The sequence below is a fragment of the Pogona vitticeps genome, chromosome 3 (genome assembly GCF_051106095.1).
Source record: "Pogona vitticeps strain Pit_001003342236 chromosome 3, PviZW2.1, whole genome shotgun sequence".
NCBI lineage: Eukaryota > Metazoa > Chordata > Lepidosauria > Squamata > Agamidae > Pogona > Pogona vitticeps.
The window spans coordinates 166,747,472-166,767,009 of record NC_135785.1 but is presented as its reverse complement, the minus strand read 5'-3'; the positions used below and the strand labels follow the sequence as shown (position 1 = coordinate 166,767,009).

The 19,538-nt window shown below is 42.0% G+C and overlaps 1 protein-coding gene across 12 annotated transcripts in view; it reads right to left on the bottom strand.

Annotated features, from left to right (window-relative positions):
* Nucleotides 1-19,538, bottom strand: part of MCF2L (MCF.2 cell line derived transforming sequence like) — a 165,355-nt gene that overhangs the window by 67,454 nt on the left and 78,363 nt on the right. For all 12 annotated transcript variants that reach the window (XM_072994596.2, XM_072994598.2, XM_072994602.2 and 9 more), the window contains one exon: nt 1,926-2,009. In XM_072994596.2, the coding sequence (XP_072850697.2) occupies nt 1,926-2,009 (84 nt within the window). The remainder of the gene's footprint in view (nt 1-1,925; nt 2,010-19,538) is intronic.

Here is a 19,538-nt window from a genome sequence, read left to right as displayed (position 1 = left end):
ACTTCTGCTGTTTTTAAATTTTATTATATTGTTTTTATTCTATTTATTATTGTTAGCCACCCAGAGTAGACTTCGGTCTAGATGGGCGGGGTATAAATTTAAATAAATAAATAAATAAATAAATAAATAAATAAATAAATAAATAAATAAATAAATAAATAAATAACTTTAATGGGTTTCATTATTATCTTATTTTAGTGGCTTTGTTAACTAGTTTGTTTTGCTTTAAATTAATTGGTAGCCATGCCCTGCCATTTAAACTAATGTAGAGTCCATTGGACTTAGCCCTCATTGCAGTAGGAATTGAACATCATTAGCAAACATGGCAAGTCATTCAGAGGTTAACCTGCTGCATTTATTGTTAAATGCCACTGAAAGGGGGTGCCACAAAGCCCTGTCTCCAAAGCACAGATGTTCCAATCTATTAATGCAGGGACAATGACCTGCATTTGCTTTTCAATGTGCATTAAACAGTTGAGTTCTAAACCTATTTCATACAGAGTGTGGATTTTTTTTTCAAATCTGAACATCCTCCTTTTGCTCCTATCTTCTGCACTGAGTGTGGCAGGGTGAACTAAGCAGTATCATATTGTAGAGAACAGCCCTGCCCTCACCTGTCCGTCACAGCTGAACAGTGGAGTAGGAGCCAATGAGAAGACGGAAGGCAGAGACAAGTGGGGAGGGGGCTGAATGTAAAGGCTGGTGTATGGAGCATGAAGAGAGATTCTGTGAGTGAGAGACAGTGTGAAACTTAAAAGTGAATTTAGAGTGAGTTAGAAGTCTGTAAGAACGCTGAATGGAACAGAGAGTTAATAGAAATTTGAAGTTAAAGTAGAACTGATTCAAATACAAGTGATTAGCAACCTGTGATTTATTTATTGAATATTAATCATATGTTAGCTTCCCTGATCTAATAAATGAATTAAGTTTTAAAAGCACACATGTCTCTTCGATTGAATGGTATTGAGGCAACAATACCTGGTGGCAGCGAAGAAAGAAGAAGGGTGAGAACCTCGTGAAGGCCTGGGGGAATAGGGGCTTCAGAGGGGATCGTCACACATATATTATGAATCTCCCCATTTATTTTCATGGGTTTTAATCTTGCTTTATAATAGTACCTCACAATATGAACCAGGGATAATTCCTCCAGATAATGAAATGGTTCTCTCTACTGTTTGTTTGTTTGTTTGTTTTGGCATGTATGCATTTCCACATCTACTGTACCCTTTTTCCAGCCACTTCATTCCATTCCATTGTCCTATTCAACCCATTTTTAGCATTCTCTCCACCCCTCCTACCATCCAGTCAGCATTCTATAACTGCTGTACACACTCAGGACTCTCTGTGCTTTTTTCAGGTCTTTCCCAAGGGGTTTTCCTACACTTTTTGTGTACTTCTGCAAAACTCAGTTTTCCAAACACTGGCCAAGCTTTTGTAAGCATGTGAGTAGTAGTGCTTTTCTGACTACATATGTTCCTTAATTTAGTTACTAACATGCTTTTGGCTTGCTCAGACATAAGATGAGAGAATAATAAGAGCTATTTGTTGTTGGATGAAAAGGGTTAACTGTAGAATTCCATGAGAATAGGAAAGCCAGGAAGGGCTGCTTCTGTTATCCTCAATTTAAAGTGCGGATGCAAATGAACACTAATTATACTTGGGGATGTGCTGTACTAATAAAGGTGGGAGTTAATGAATGCGGAACTGAATTACCTGGTTTCATACATCCTGTTTTTATAAACTTTTGATCAGAGAAAAAATAAAAACAAATCTATTATAGTTGTCTATAAACTTTTTGATCAACATGGACAGTTTACTTTTCTTTAACTACATAAATGATGTCTAAAATAAATAGTATAGAAAAACAACAACTGAAATAGTCAACATGCTTGTTATAACTCTAATACAGACACTTAATTTCTTACCAGAGAGATAGGCAAACTTCTTCCTCAGCTGGACCTCAATGTCTTCAGCACAGAGGGGAACAATGTCTTGATGCATGATTTCATCTGAAACAAATCCAACCCCCCAAAAAACAAATCCTTGTAATTCTGTGTAAAATGTTTAGTTCATATTTGCATATTGGTATTTGTTAACTAGAAAGAAATACGCTCTGCTATTTCACAGCTGTGTTCAACCTTAAATTTAGAATCATTTCCTTTAACCAAATCAACACTATACTGTAGTAGCTATACTTTATGTGAACAAAAGATACAAAGATACAGTAACATGGGCAACATAAATACTTGTAAAGTAACAATATTGTAAAATAACGACACCCATCAATCACAGTGACAGAACATCACTGAAAAATACAGCCTACAAAAGGTCAACAAACTCTACCCAGCCACAAGGACCGGTGATCACTGCACACAAAAGACCAGCTAATGACCACCCATCAATCACAGTGACAGATCATCTCTCCCCCTTATCACAAGAGTACATTCACAACAAAAAACATACTAATCACCATAATCACCCAATCTCCTGAAAAGGACAAAAAGATGATCCCACAGCTATAAATACTCAACTATCTCACAAACTGCACCAGAGCACAGACAGAGTTCTGACTCCTGTCCTCTGAAGATACCAGCCACAGAGACTGGCAAAATGTTAGGAAGAAAAGCCTTAAGAACACGGCAAAACAGCCCGAAAAACCTACAACAACGATTGGATCCCAGCCGTGAAAGCCTTCAAGAATACATCTACGGGGGAGGAAACAGTCAGACAGATGCCTCTACGGGGAGGAAACAATCAGACAGACCCAAGGACTGGAAACACTCTGAAGAAAAAGAGCACACCTACTATGTTCCTTAACATTTCTACTACTCTGCTACGACACAAAAACAATACCAGCCTTCCTCAGGACAAAAAGGACCCTCACTTCCCCAGAGGCTAGCTGCATCTATGACGGCCTGGAACATGCCCTCCTACAGGAAAGAATCCATACAACCTGCAAAACAAACAAACAAACAAACAAACAAACTCCACAGAGAAAAAAGAACTACTATTCCTACACATCCATATCAGACAAAAAATGAGAAGTCATGATTGGGACAAGATCGATATCATCTCCTACAGAGAGATGGAAAAAGAAATGGTAAACTATGCAGCCAGACAAAAAAAGAAATTCAACAAAGCCAAACAAGTCAACCAAAACCTATAATAGACACCTCATGCATCATCAACCTATCTGAATGCCAACTCTCCCCAGAAGATACCTCGGTTGTAGCCAAAGGAGGAAACTTTGTAGTCATACCCAGTAATATTCCAGTGGAAGACATCATTGGCAATGTGGATTCAGCATTATATCATATTCCAGAAGAAAAAGCAGAAGAAACAAGATGTGAAGTGACTTGGATGCTACAAAAAGCAAGAACCCCAAACAGCAACATAATAAGAAAGGAGAGAAATGCTATCAGTCCCTAAACTCAGATCCTGACATCATCATTCTGTCAGCAGACAAAGGCAACACCACAGTAATCATGCAAACAGAAGAACACAAGGACAAAATCAGGGAATTTCTAGACCCCACCACCTACAGAAAACTGAAACCCAAGGTCCTTCAATGAATCTGCAAGACAGAAGCTCTCCCACCAAGACTATATGGACTCCCCAAAATCCATAAAGACTCAATCCCACTCAGGCCCATTGTAAGAGCCATGGGCTCCCCGACATATTAATTCGCAAACAACCTAACCAACCTCCTACAGACCCACACTGGACAAGCCTCATCCTACATCAAAGACTCAGGACATTTCATAAACAAGATCAGCACCCTAAAACTCAACCCCAGGGGCAGACTGATCAGCTTTGGCATAGTATGCCTATTCACCAAGGTACTGATAAAGGACATCCTGACACTCATCCAGCAGATCTTTCCAGAAGACATCAAGGCCCTTTTCCAACACTGCCTAACGACCAGCTACTTTCAGTGGTATAATGAGTTCTATGAACAGACAGATGTAGTGGCCATGGAGAGCCCCCTCAGCCCAGTTATAGCAAACTTCTACATGGAACATTTCGAAAAACAGGCCCTTCGCATCCATAGTCTGGTTCCGATATTTATTTATTTATTTATTTATTGGACTTATATACCGCCCCATAGCGCTACAAGCACTCTCCGGGCGGTTTACAATTTTTTAATTATACAGGCTACACATTGCCCCCCCAGCAAGCTGGGTACTCATTTTACCGACCTCGGAAGGATGGAAGGCTGAGTCAACCTTGAGCCGGCTACCTGGGATTTGAACCCCAGGTCATGAGCACAGTTTTAGCTGCAGTACAGCGTTTTAACCACTGTGCCACGAGGCTCATGTGGATGACACCTTCACATTTTGCAACCATGGTGAAGAAAAACTGGAAGAATCTCTAAACCAACTCAGTAGCATCCACCCAAATATACAATTCACCATGGAAAAAGAAATAGAAGGCCAACTCCCTTTCTTAGATGTCTTGGTCATATGCAAACGTAACCTACTATAGGGACACAAAGTCTATAGAAAACCCACCCACATCGACCGGTACGTACACAAAAACTCCAACCACCACCCACGACAAAAAAGAGGCATAATCAAAACACTGGTAGACTGTGCAAATTGGAACTGTGAAGCTCAAATTTCTCAGCACTGAACACAACCCTCTGAATTGGACCCTAGAGGCAAATGGCTATTCGAAGAATGAAATCACAAGAGCTATCAAACCAAGAAAACCAACACCGAACTGAAAAGGAAAAACAGCCACCCACAAATAAAGTATTTATTTGATTTCATCAAAGGGCTCACGGACCGCATGGGGAAACTTTTGAAAAAACACAACCTACAAACAGTATTCAGGCACACCACAAAAATACAACAAATGTTATGGTCAGCAAAGGGAAAATTGGACCCCCTTACCACTTCAGGAGTATACCAGATACCTTGCAGTTGTGGCCAGGTACATATTGGAACCACAAAACGCAGCATCCACACCAGAATCAAAGAACATGAGGGACACTGCAGACCAAAATAATCGGAAAAATTGGCAGTAGCTGAACATGCCCTGAAACAAGCTGGACATGAAATTCTATTTCAAAAGACAGAAGTACTGGACAACACCAGCAATCATGTTAGACTGCACAGAGAAGCCACTGAAATCCACAAACACCAGCACAGCTTCAACAAAAAAGAAGAAAGTCTAAAACTCAACAAAGCCTGGCTCCCAGCACTGAAAAATACAGCCTGCAAAAGGTCAACGAACTCTACCTAGCCACAAGGACTGGTGATCTCTGCACACAAAAGACCAGCTAACTACACCCATCAATCACAGTGACAGAAACAAGACAAGGGCACTGAGAAAATATGGGAAGTGCTAGAAATGGAGATATTTCCAGGCAGGCTGATTGCACGTACAGTGGTGCCCCGTATAGCGACGTTAATCCGTTCCCGCTATGCGGGAGGGGAAAACCCATAAGAATGCGCTCCTATTGGGGGAAAACTCACCGCTAAGCGAAGAATCCCGATCCGGCCGCCATTTTCACTGCCTCGGTAAGCGAGGCGTGAAAACGCTGCGGGCGGCCATTTTCCCCCAGCCGGGCAGCGCTTGCTTCGGCTGTGGACGCCTCCTCGCAGGTTGCGCCGCCCAGCTGGGGGGAGAAGGTTCAGGGCGCCCACGGTGGACGATTTGCCGGAGGTTGCTCTGAAGCCAGGCTTCAGAGCAACCTCCGGCGAAGCGTCCACCGTGGGCGCCCTGAACCTTCGCCGCCTTCTCCCCCCAGCTGGGCAGGGCTTGCCTCCGAGCACCGGCGGTGGACGCTTTCCCTGGAGGTTGCTCTGAAGGCTGCGCCTCCCAGCTGGGCGGCGCTGCCTTCAGAGCAACTTCAGCTTCCACCCCGGGGCTCGGAGGCAAGCGCTACCGAGCACCGGCGGTGGACGCTTTCCCTGGAGGTTGCTCTGAAGGCTGCGCCTCCCAGCTGGGCGGCGCTGCCTTCAGAGCAATCTCAGCCTCCACCGGGGGTGCTCGGAAGCAAGCCCCGCCTAGCTGCGGGGCTTGCCTCCGAGCACCGGCGGTGGACGCTTTCCCGGAGGTTGCTCTGAAGGCTGCGCCTCCCAGCTGGGCGGCGCTGCCTTCAGAGCAACTTCAGCTTCCACCCCGGGGCTCGGAGGCAAGCGCTACCGAGCACCAGCAGTGGACGCTTTCCCTGGAGGTTGCTCTGAAGGCTGCGCCTCCCAGCTGGGCGGCGCTGCCTTCAGAGCAATCTCAGCCTCCACCGGGGGTGCTCGGAACCAAGCCCCGCCTAGCTGCGGGGCTTGCCTCCGAGCACCGGCGGTGGACGCTTTCCCTGGAGGTTGCTCTGAAGGCAGCACCGTCCAGATGGGTGGCGCTGCCTTCAGAGCAACCTCAGCTTCCACCCCGGGGCTCGGAGGCAATCCCTACCGAGCGCCAGCGGTGGACGCTTCCCTGGAGGTTGCTTTGAAGGCAGCACCGCCCAGATGGGCGGCACTGCCTTCAGAGCAACCTCCAGGGAAGCGTCCACCGCTGGCGCTCGGAGGCAAGCACCGCCCACCTTTGGGGAAATGGTGCCTATGGGGAAAAATCGCAAAGCGATTTTTCCCCATAGGGGCCATCGGTATGCGATCGCTTTTGCGATCGCAAAATCCGCATCGGTATGCGGATTCGTCGTTAAACGGTGCACTCATTATACAAGGCACCACTGTATAAAACAGAAGGAAATTGAAAGAGGGGATGTATTTTATAATTGGTCTCGATTTCCTGATAGAGTTGGAATAACTTAGATTTAAATTTAAACATGAATGTAAGATGATATTTAGAGGATAACCAAATTGTGTGTGTGTGTGTGTGTGTGTGTGTGTGTGTGTGTGTGTGTGTGTGTGTGTGTGTGTGTTTATATATATAAAGAATATAAAGTTGGTTTTTTGGCATTGAAAAATGAATAGACCTGATGCATGTATACTTAATATGAATAGATTGGATGATTCTATACTCTGTGTTCTCCTATCTTCAAAACCCTTTCCCCATCCCTTACACTTCCTTTTACCTTTTGTATTCCCTACCCTAATCCCAGTAGTTTAAAAAATAATTTTTTAAAAAAAAATCACAGCGACAGATCATCTCTCCCCCTTATCACAACAACACACCCAAAACAAAAAAACACACTGATCACCATAATCACCCAATCTCCTGAAAAGGACAAAAAGCTGATCCCATAGCTATAAATACTCAACTATCCCACAAACTGTACCAGAGCACAGACAGAGTTCTGACTCCTGTCCTCTGAGGATGCCGGCCACCGAGACTGGCAAAACGTTAGGACGAAAAGCCTCCAAAAGATGGCCAAATGGCCCGAAAAACCTACAACAACCAAGACTCTTATTTGTCAGATAACCCATGAGAAAGCTTACAACACAATTTGGGAACTGGCATCTGCTATTTATATGCAAGTTAACTCTCACAGAAGGTACTTCCCAGATTTCCTAAAGAAATACATTTAATTGTAAGTGCATTTTGTTAAATTGGAACGTATTTTAAATAAGGAGTACAATATTCTTTGTTCTTCTGCACATGTTTTTGTCTTGTGCCAACAATCACTATCAGGTGAAGTACTGATAGCTACTATATAATCTTTTGTTTCTCATAATATTGATAGTAAGATATGCTGGAAAATAGGCACTGATCAAAGCACGCATTCTATATTACCACTACATATTTGCATATTTGCCAAAGGATGGTGCTATATTCAGACCAAGACCCAGAAAGATATCTGTACACACAGTGCAGTTATGCTGCTACATAACTATAGAGCTGGTGTGTACATCGCTCTCTCACAGGGTGCTGCTCTAAAAAAGCCCAAACTTTTGTTGTTGTATGGGAGCTGACAACATAAGTGGGAAGCTCAAAAGACACTAGGCACAGAGGGCAGGCAGCTTAGGACATTGCTACTAGAGAACAGGGATCTGTATTACCAGCAATATTTAGATTCGGATTTGGAATTACTGCCCTTCAGATTCAGAACTTTTAAAATTTGGAATTTCCAGATATCCAAAACTCCATTACAGTTAATACAAATACTATATAGTTATTATTTTCCTTTTTGTAAAAAAAACACAGACGAAATATTTCAAAAGCATTTCCCCGTGTTCTCTGACACCTTCCCAGGGACTGTGGCAAACAAAAAAGAATGCACACAGCAGTGCCTAGGTATTAGGAAATGTCTGTACAGTGGTGCCTCGCTTAATGAGCACACCGTTTAACGACGAATCCGCATAGCGACGCTTTTTTGCGATGTTCTGAATAGGGAAAACATCGCGTTGTGATGATCGGTAAGCGTTTCGCTTACCGATCTTCGTATTGTGATGTTTTGGAACAGCTGATCGGCGGTTCCAAAATGGCCGGCGGAAGAAGAAAATGGCCGCCCGCAGTGTTTTTGCGCCGATTCCTCGCTTACCGAGGTGGCGGAAATGGCGGCTGGATTGAGGATTTCCGCTTAGCAATGAGTTTTGTCCCCATAGGAACGCATTAAACGGAGTTTAATGCGTTCCTATGGGGTCCCCCCCCGCATAGCGACATTTCTGGATAGCGTCGTTTTTCCTGGAACGGATTAATGTCGCTATTGCGGGGCACCACTGTAATGGGAACACTGGTTGAACCCAGAACAGTGGGAGTGCCAGCAGGAAATGAGTACAGCATTGGGAGAACAGAGGACCGGTCACACTGGGGAATGGGCAAATGCCCGAGGCAACCCTGGCAGGCAGATTGAAGGAGTAGATAACCTATGGTGGATGAGAACTATACAGTGGTGCCTCGCTTAACGATTGCCTCGTTTAGCGATGAATTCGCATAACAATGTGTTTTTTTAGAAAATAATATGACCCGTATAACAATGTTTCCTATGGGCGATTTTCGCTTAGCGAAGTTTGGGACCATGCTTCGCATAACGAATGCGATTTTAGGTCCCCTGCTTCACTTAACGATGTTTCTTTTTTCATTTAAAAAGGTGTCTTAGAAGGGTCAAAAACGGTTCTAAATGCTTGGATTTGTTAGAGGACCCCCTAAGCCATGTGCAAACCTGATTTGGCTTTGATCTGACTTTTCGTTAATTTATGGTTAATTTTTTTTTCCGGCCCATAGGAATCAATGGACCTGTCAAAATCTGACAGCTCCATGTTTTCCTATGGGGGAGAAAACAATTCGCCATAAATTAACGAAAGTTCAGATCAAAGCCAAATCAGGTTTGCACATGACTTAGGGGGTCCTCTAACGAATCCAAGCATTTAGAACAGTTGCTGAGTCTTCATTAATTTTTTGTGAATTTTTTCTTCCCCCATAGGAAATAATGGAGCTGTCAGATTTTGACAGCTGTCAAAAGTTGGGGGGAAAAATTCACCATTAATTAACGAAAAGTCAGATCAAAGCCAAATTAACTTTTGCATCCGTTTTAGAGGGTGTAGAAGCTAATCCAAGCATTTAAAACCATTTTTGACCCTTTTATGACACACTTAATTTTGCAAAAATTGACTTCGCAAAGCCATTGGAATGTATTGAGTCAGCTACAATACATTCCAATGGAGGAAACATTGTATCGTATAATGATGTTTCCTATGGGTTTTTTCGCTTAAGGACGGCAATCCGTGCCTATTGGAACGGATTAACCGGTTTCCAATGCATTCCTATGGAAAATGGTGTTTCGCATAACGTTTTTTTTAACCAATTAAAATCGTTATGCGAGGCACCACTGTACCAACAACATGGGGAACAGCATAGTTGAGTGACTGAGCACAATCTTGGAGTAGCAGTTGGAAAAATGAAAAAGATAAGAGGAGGAGGCCGCAGTCTAAAGCATGGCATACCTAGTATTGTGAACAGAGTGTGCCATCCTCTCTTACTAATAAAGGACATCAGGGAAGCCCAGCAATGGTAGGTTGGTTTTTCTAGATCCAGTTTCCAGCTGTGAGTGGTGTGGACTGACAGTGTCCCCCGACTGAGAGAACACTCTTTCACTTGGCACACCTGTTAGTGGGCAATACAGCAGTCCCACTGCCACCTTGGCCACACCTCCCCAAACAGATTCCTTCTCAGCCCAGTAAGACAAGGGATCTCTTTTGGCCAGCAGGGCTCCTCCAATCCCAGTTTTTGCATCTGCTACATCAGCTCATTACCCCAGGTGCTGTGGTGAAAATGTCCTGACACCTTTCTGGCCCACTCATTTATATTAGGTATGCATGTGTAATCCACATCCTGCAAAGCACCCCAAACTACTATGTGGAGAGTGTGAGCCTTATACCATACCCCTTTGATCTTCCCCGTCTGCAGTGCTGCCACCGTGTTTGCCCCATTGTCTGTGACAAACAGACCTTGCTTTTTTTTTGTAGCTAGACTCCACTGCTTCAGCATGAATGTTATGAGGTATGTCTCTGCCGTCCATCACAGTCACATTCAATAGGTCCCACCTGTATGTTGCCCTATGCCTGATACCTTCACCTCCCACCAGTGTCCTGTCAGGAAGAGAGAGAAGCATATTTTGCACCTAGGCTGCTCCTGATAACACATGAAATATACCTCCTGTGCCCTGATCAACTGAAGTGGTACCAGTTGCCCCAATAGAAATCTGACACCACTCTGAAATTAAGGGTCATTCCGGACAACAATTAGTAATGGGGTGCCAGTTCTACCAAAAACCTATGGAGACCAGTGTTCTTCATCAGAGAGAATAGCTGGCATTCAGAGCTATAATCTCCCCTGGTAATGAGTGATCCTGGTATTTGTATGTTTGCAGAAAGTATTTTCTTGCATCCCTCCAAGCTCCTCCAGGGTAGCCTGCAATTTATTCTTGAGCTATAGGTCTGGCACTGGCTGCTTCCCACTTCTTGCTATTTCCCCATCTACCTCCCTGGTTTCTTGGGCTAGTGGCTCAATCTCTGCCCTCTGATGACTGTTATCAGTCACAATAAGGAAACCACTTGCCCCTAGAGTACCTACTCCATTTGCTAGCAGCAATACCCTGTGTTGAGTCTTCAGGTGGCTTGAGCACCTTCTTGCAGTGCATCCACTCAGCTATATGAGCATCTGTTGCACACTGTTGAAAATGCTTCCAGATTATTGACTTTTTGGGAGCTCCAGTTTTTGACTACAAATTCCCAACAGGGATTACTAAATTGTCATTACTACTAGTTGCAGCAACTAGTGAGTCAAGTGAAACTGGAGGGGCAGGAGTGATTTCAGTGTCATATGCTTCTGAAATAATCTCAGTCTCCAGTCAGGAGATACTGTTCTCTGCCCCCACTACCCTTGGGGAAGACAGAGTATCGTCAAGTTTCATTTTTCATTTTCCACCATGCCTGAAAAATAGGTTTAACTTTCACTTCCTCCTCTAGCAAGTAGAAACCTAGCCTTTTGCTTTTCAAATATTAGGAATTATTATTACAGAAATTCAGAACTATCAAATGCTGATTTGGATATATTTGGAACTGTTAGATTATGGAATTCAGTGAATTCCAAATATTTCTGAATCCAAATGCACATCCCTACTGAAGAACTGAGGGGTCTAGATTAGGACATAGACTAAGTGCGGCTGTGAGGGATGAACATCAGCTATCAGTTACTTCTGTGCTTGGCAAAGTTCAACTTGGATGCACAGAAGACAATGGAAAAAGGGGAATATAAGTAGAAAACCTAGGAAAGAAAATTTGAGAAAGATGACAGAGAACATTAAACAGGAAGAAGGATGAACAAAAGAAGGAAAACTAAATGGTCAAATCCATAAACGGAGCCAAGAGTTGTGTTACTATCACAAGATTGAGAGGTTTGTAAATCCAAGCCAAATGATGAAGAGAAAGTGAAAATAGTTTATGAACAGACTTTAAAAAACAGAACTAATGTGTGTTAAGTTTGCCACATGACAAACCTAGGGACAAATACTGAAAGGGAAAAAAAGAAAAGGAGGCCTATTTTTACACTGAACTCTCATACTACAAAAATGTGAAACACAGTGTCGAAGGAGATAATGCAGGAACAAACCCTACCAAGAAGCGGGTTAGCCTAGTCTACCCATGTGGGGGACGTAGTAAAATACCTTATATTGCTTAGGAATACAGGTGTAAAAGATTTTTCAAACCCTTTCCCACTAAACAGTGAACAGGATTGTTGTTGCTAGCTGTAGAGACTTTAAAAAATATAGACAAGTGTGCAGCAAAACCCCTCCCCTTATCTTCTAGTTATGGTTGCATATGCTATTCTACTCATCCTGTCTCATGTTGAGACACACTGCAGAAGTGTACATGCAAATTCTATACAACATATGAATTATCAAACTATTGTTTAATTGAAGGAACAACCAAATATGAATTTGTCAAAACACTTTAGAAAAGAAACCAAAGAAAATACCTGTTGCATATTTAAACAAGGATTTCTTCCAGAATAAGCATAATTACAAACATTAAGCAATAATGGCTGAAATCTTTCTTGTGGAATTATAATGTGTAAGGCTGATAACATCATAAGGCACCAGGATTTTTCTTAAATAAAAAATCTCCCTTCTTCCCAGTTCTCATGGGATCACTTTTTTTTGTGTTGGTGGTTTTTCAACATTAAACACTTTTCTCCATCCTGCAGCCCCCCAATGGTTTCCTCACAACAAAAGGGATTCCACAGGCGCCTCAGGATCTTTGCGACAGAGGGGAGGGTTGGACAATTTTAATTTTTTGAAAAAATCATTGTGTTTGATTATATTATCACCCTTATACATGATAGTTCTGCAGACAGGATTTCAGCCAATGATGTAAATTTAGCACTTTGGCCAAAATCCTGTTGCTTGGAGAGTAAATCACACTACAGTTGTAAATGGTAATGTTTAAGATAGACAGACAAAACCTTTATTGGCATAAAGAGAATAAAATATAACCAGACTGGTTCATTAAGTCATTAAGTGCCCCATGCATACAAAATCCAGGAGGGAGGAAAGCAGAAGACCAAACCCCAAAAAAACATTTAATTGAAAGCAAGGCTTCGCTTTCTCACAAGTGAGCTGATGAAATCTGCAATTCTTTCCAGGATGTTAGGCACCTCCACAAATAACATAAAACAGACTTTATCCACATCAGATTTTCCTCCAATTTTAACAGGATCAGTGCCACAAATTCGGAATGATCACTCTAGTGGAGTGGACAGCGCAGAAACATATGAGCAAGAGTTTCCAATGCACCCTGCTCACATGAGCAATGTCTTTCGAGGTACGGGATTTGTTTGAACCTACCACATAGTAAAGCTGCAGGCATGACATTGCATCTGGCTAGGGAGAATGCCTTGCGTTTTTGTGGACTCTTAAGCAGGGAAAGGAAGGCAGCTGGTTTTCCAATCTTAAAGGGGATGTGGGAAAACAGTGGTGAGCAGGTTTTATTGGCTGCATTCCATAGTTCCTGGAATTCAATGTCCAAAATTTTTCTTTTGATCATTTGGAAGGCTTGCCCTTGATTTAGTGAGCCCAAGGAGTCACTATCTAAGCCAATGTTTAAGATACTGTAAAATGCCAGGCAGTCACGAGACATTAGACATTATTAGATGTTACTTGAAGAAGACTTAAAGCGATGCAAGCTTTGGCAGGTCAGAAAATCTGACATTTGAACACCTCCTCTAAGAGCCCTATAGATCTTTATAGACCTCTAGGAAAAATGAGAAGCTTGAGGTCGTGACTATAACAGTATCCCCGTTTAGGTTTCTTTCAGAGTGAACAAGATAAATGTCCTGCACTTTGTATGACTGACTGTATTCTGAATATCCTTTAGGTTTCTTGCTCCACGCAAAACAGACAAAAGGAATGTTCAGAAGAATCTCTATTTTCTCTTCTTTTATTCAACAAGCACATGCAAGCTTGATGAATAAGAGAAAATAGATATATGTATAATAGTGTTTCTATTGAATATCCCAAAAAAGTAACTTAAAAAGTATTTGTGAAGGCTTTCACAGCTGGGCTCTAATGGTTGTTTTGGGGTTTTCGGGCTCTTTGGCCATGTTCTGAAGGTTGTTCTTCCTAACATTTCACCAGTCTCTGTGGCCGGCATCTTCACATTGAACACTTCTATGGTGAGGAAACAGTCAGACAGACCCGGAGACTGGAAAAACTCCGAAGCAAATGAGCACACCTACTATGTTAGCCATAAATACTCAACTCCCAAACAAACTGCACCAGAGCACAGAGTGCTGTCATCTGAAGATGCCGCCCACAGAGACCGGCGAAACATTAGGAAGAACAACCTTCAGAACACGGCCTAGGAGCCTGAAAAACCCACAACAACCATTAACTTAAAAAGCTTAATGCAATGGTTCAAAAGTGGAGCTATGAAAACCTAACGAAGTATTTGAAGTGAAGCAATGTACTCTAAAAACATTACAAGACCATAGTAACAGTTTTTTTAAAAAACATCTCTTAATTTAGTCACAACTATTTTAATATCATAATTGCTACAGCATAAGCTGTTATATAATCACATCAAGCACATTTCTAAATTCTGATAAAACTCTGCCTTCCTGATTTGCAACCCCAGTAAAATCTCCTGCCCTCTACAGGTGCTCTCCTCCTTTGCTTCTTGCCTAAACTGCCATTTTGGCAGCTCTTAATATCTTCTTGACTCGTTTATTTGCCTCTCCAACAGTCATCAACTGAGGTCTGCTGGTGGAACAAATTACTAACCTACTAATTAAATACCTTTTTGTACATTTTCTATGGAAATCTACACTGCTTTCATTAACCTAGCAAACTGCTATGGAAGCAAGTCATTGTTTATATTTTGACTTGTTCCCTTGAATATCTGCTAACCTGGCAAACTGCTAGGAGAGCAGACTGCTTCCATATCCATTTCATGGGTAAGGGTTTTCTGCATGATCAAACTGCTGGGTTTGTAGACTCCTTGAATGATAGTTCACTACGTATGCAGAGAGCTATCTACTGTGTATTTTAACACATTGTTTTACACTGAAACATTTCACATACTAATCAATATACATTTCAATGTAGTATTTGCAATCTTGACAAGGAGAAATCAGTCATGCAGTCAAATGCCCAAGTTGTTTACCCTAAATGTTTTGGAGTAAGAAGTTTGAAAAGTGATAAAGGCATACCCAAATCAGAAAGTCCTAGCAGAGGTTATGTATGCTCTGATGTCTGACTGTTGGCTCTTGATGTCTGATTTAGTAATCAGTTTGCTCACTAGTGAGATGTGTTGTTATCATTTTGCCAATTAGTGAATTAGAAATACAGTGGTGCCCCGCATAGCGATGTTAATCCGTTCCAGGATTAACGTCGCTATACGGAAACATCGTAAAGCGAAATAAAAAAGCCCATTGAAACGCATTAAAACCCGGTTAATGCGTTCCAATGGACTGAAAACTCACCGTTCAGTGAAGATCCTCCATAGGGACGGCCATTTTCTGTGCCTCTTAAGCGAGGCAAAACAGCGGGCGACCATTTTGAAACCGCCGATCAGCTGTTAAGCATTGCTTTGTCAGGATCGGTTCTGATCATGGCAAAGCACTGCCAGCTAGCCAGCCCGGCTTCCCCCCTCCTTTCGCCCAGCTCAGGTGGATGGGGGGGAATCCCTCCTCCCCCCCATCCACCCGAAGCCGGCATTTTAGCCCGGCTGGGGTGGATGAAGGGAGAATCCCTCCTCCCCCCCATCGACCCGAAGCCGGCATTTTCGCGCGGGTGGGGTGGATGAAGGGAGAATCCCTCCTCCCCCCTATCCACCCCAAGCCGGCATTTTCGTGCGGCTGGGGTGGATGAAGGGGGAATCCCTCCTCCCCCCCATCCACTCAAAGCCGGCATTTTAGCCCTGCTCGGGTGGATGGGGGGAATTTTCCTGAAGGACTGCGGGGGAGCCCTCCCCGCGGTCCTTTGGAAGCCACTGCCAGCATTTCCCCCCAGCTGGGCGGCGCTGGCTTCAGAGTGGCCGCGGGAGAGGTCTCCCCCGCGATCACTCCGAAGTGCCCGCTGGTCAGCTGGGGGGAAATGGTGCCTATGGGGAAACATCGCAAAGCGATTTTTCCCCATAGGAAACATCGTAATGCGATCGCTTTTGCGATCGCAAAATCCGCATCGTTATGCGGATTCATCGTTAAACGGGGCGCTCGTTATACGAGGCACCACTGTATCTGGCAAGTTGGCTGATAAAGAGACATGTTGATGAACAAGTGCATTTCCCCAAATGTTATATATGGGGTAGAGATTTTGGCTATTGCTGAGCTTGAGCATACACAAGACTCTGGAGAGCTGCTGTGCAACTGCTGACTCTCAGAGATCACTTGTCATGATTCTTCAGAGTCTCCTGATATGCAAAAGGGGTGTGAGATTTTTTTTTCTATTTCACAGCTTTACCACTTATGCTTTTTGTTTTACTGTCTCTTGTCTCTTCAACAAAGTTTTGTATTATTTTCTTCCATGGATTTGTTAATTGTCATTGAATGCCAAAACAAACAAACAAACAAACAAACCTTGTCAGCCCTCATAAGACAAACCTGTACCAGAAGACTACTTAATGTATACCTTCCTGATCAGCAAAAATGGCCACACCTGAGCTATAAGGCTACAAATCCAGTTTTGCCACCACACGTATACTTGTCCCTTATATATTCTCAGATTTATAGGTTCAGAGCAATAATAATTGTAATACTAACATCAATACTACTTCAAAACAATTAAGGAGGGGTGTTTAGAGCTGAGGACATGGGCTTAACTAAATGAACTTACACAAAATTATTTTCTTGAGGGTTTTAAAAATCATCTACCATGGACAGCGCCACTTTCATACAATATTCTAGAATATATTTTTCATATACAATGTAAATACATGCATCATATTTAATCATCATTCTTGTCATTTATTAGGGTTGCCTTTCATATAAATGCAAAAATTTAGAATACATTAATAATACTTGATAGACTAATATAGCATACTGGTGATTTTTTTTTAAAGGATAAAAACAGCATGTAGCTCTACTTAGCTCAACAACGGTGCAAATGTTTTACCTGTGGAAGATCCAGCAAACACAGAATATTATGAGCATTCCTATTTTAGATCTGCCATGGCTCTTTGCCACACCAAAAAAATATGCTTTTTATTTCCATCAATCTTGCTTATGAGTAATAAAATCTAATAGCACTACTAATAGCAGATCACTATAATCTCTGTATAGTTTGTGTCAGGAAATTTATGAGTAAAAGAATGTTTTACTTCATTTGTTCAAACATGTTAACAACAAAAACTTGTTACAAAGTCTTTGCTCATTTTCACCCAGTGAACTGTCTTCGCTGTCTCTGGAGTGTAAAGTGTGTAGAGATAGAAGTATGGTAGGATAGGGTAGGAAGAATTATGGGCAGGGTGAAAAGTGACCACATATTATCATGGGCAGTTTAGCACAGCAAATGGCAAGAATACAGCCACTGGTTGAGCTGACTACTAGTTGATGTCATCTGATGGGACTAAGACTGAAATCCCATCCACGTTATCCTAGCATATACAGGCTTTTAAGTTTTCATAACGAGGACCAAAACAACTCTTCCTTTTAAATTCTACAAATCTTAAATTTAGCCTCCCTTGAGGACATTAGCATGGGCATTCAAAAGAAAATGTGTGAGTTACAGATGTTCTATTTTAAGCGCATAAAATACATAATTGAGCATTATGCCTGGGAAGTGAACAGACAGTTGCAAAACACAAGTGAGTATATTGTAGCAGTCTACAACAGATACCCTTCTTTAAAAAAAGGAAAATAAAAGTTCTCTATATTATAACTTAAAAGCATGCCATTCATCATCTACAACTGGGGACTGAAGCCCTGAGGCAAATCTTTAAAGATGTACCCCTTTGGGGGTCTTTATCCTCCCCCACCCCACAATGTGGCTAGCTCTATAGCTAAGGAGACTGGAATTGCAATTAGACTGTATGAATCTTCACAGGGAAGATGACTGAATGTCACTGTCAACTAAACTGAAGAAGCAACTGTCTACCAGGACTAAATTTCAATTTATTTCAGCAATTTTTTCTTAATAAGTTCAATTACAAACAAACATTTGAACCAAACCTTTAAAAAAGTGTTTAAAGAAACCCCACACTCCGTACTTCTGAAATCTTTTGTTAGTTCCACAAGGAAATCCCAAAAGAAACAAACAAAAAACCAAGCAATACAAGCACTTGTGTCCCTTTTCCCTCTTTTCTAAAATTAGCTAATGGGTAACATTAATGAATTATTTTCAGCTAAAAGCATTACATCTATGACTGAAATTTCCTCATCATTTTAGTGACACTAGGGATTAAAATTTAAGCATGTACTTAAGATTAACTAGACTTATAAAATGAAATATTGCTGACACAGAATGCGTCTTCTTCAGTTTAATTTAAAAATTATGAAAGAACACTCTTTCAGAATTTTAACACATGCCCATGTGAGTTAGCTGTAGTAGTAGCTAGCATTGGTTAAAAACTAATTCTTGTTCTGAAGGTAGTTGCACATCTTTCAGCTCGATTTTTAAGGAGAGGAGGACTGCGGTATCTGTAGGGGGTCTGTTCTATGCCCCCCGCAACAGATGCTGAAAACTGCAGATATACTAACTCTATATATTCAGACAGTGGATAACTGAAACTGTGGGTACTGATCCCAAAGATACAGTGGTCCCTCTATAATGGGAATGGAAGCGGTCAGTCTCAGAGCTTCTCCATCAAACATAATGGAGAACTAAATTAAAACACAAGGCTGTTAAATGCTGTTGCTCCAGACTACATTCAAACCCATGCTTTGTTTTTCTTTGCAGTAAGTATAAAAGCTACACAACTCTGTTTTTGCTACCAACCTATGTTTAAGGCTTAAATATCCAAAATAAAAGCCAATTCCCACACCTATATTCATCTGAGGGGATTTCTGCAGTGTTCTTTGTGAAGCAATCAATTTTGCCATTGCTTCAACATTTTTATTTATGACTTGGATGAGGGACTGCAAGGAATTCTTGTCAAATTTATGGATGGCAAAATTGGGTGGAATAACAAATAGCCTAGAAGATAGAAATAAAATTCAAAATGATCTTGATAGGCTGCAGTACAGGGCTGAAAACAACAGAATGAAATTCAATAGGGATAAGTATAAAGTACTGCACCTCGGAAAAAGAAACTGAATGCACAGTTACAAGATGGGGGGATACCTGGCTCAGCAATACTACAAGCAAGAAAGATCTTGGAATAGTCGGAGATCACAAGCTGAATATGAGCCAACAGTGTCATCTGGCTACAAAAAAAAGGCAAATACTACTTTAACAGAACTATAGTTTCCAAATATTGCAAGGTGTTAATTTCCCTTTATTCAGCACTGATTAGGCCTCACCTTGAGTATTGCGTCCAGTTCTGGACACCACACTTCAAGAAGGATGCTGATGAATTGGAACAAGTTCAGAGGAGGGCAACAAGGATGGTCAGGGGGCTGGAAACCATGCCCTATGAAGAAAGACTTAAAGAATTGGGCATGTTTAGCCTTGAGAAAAGAGGACAGAGGGGTGATATGATAAC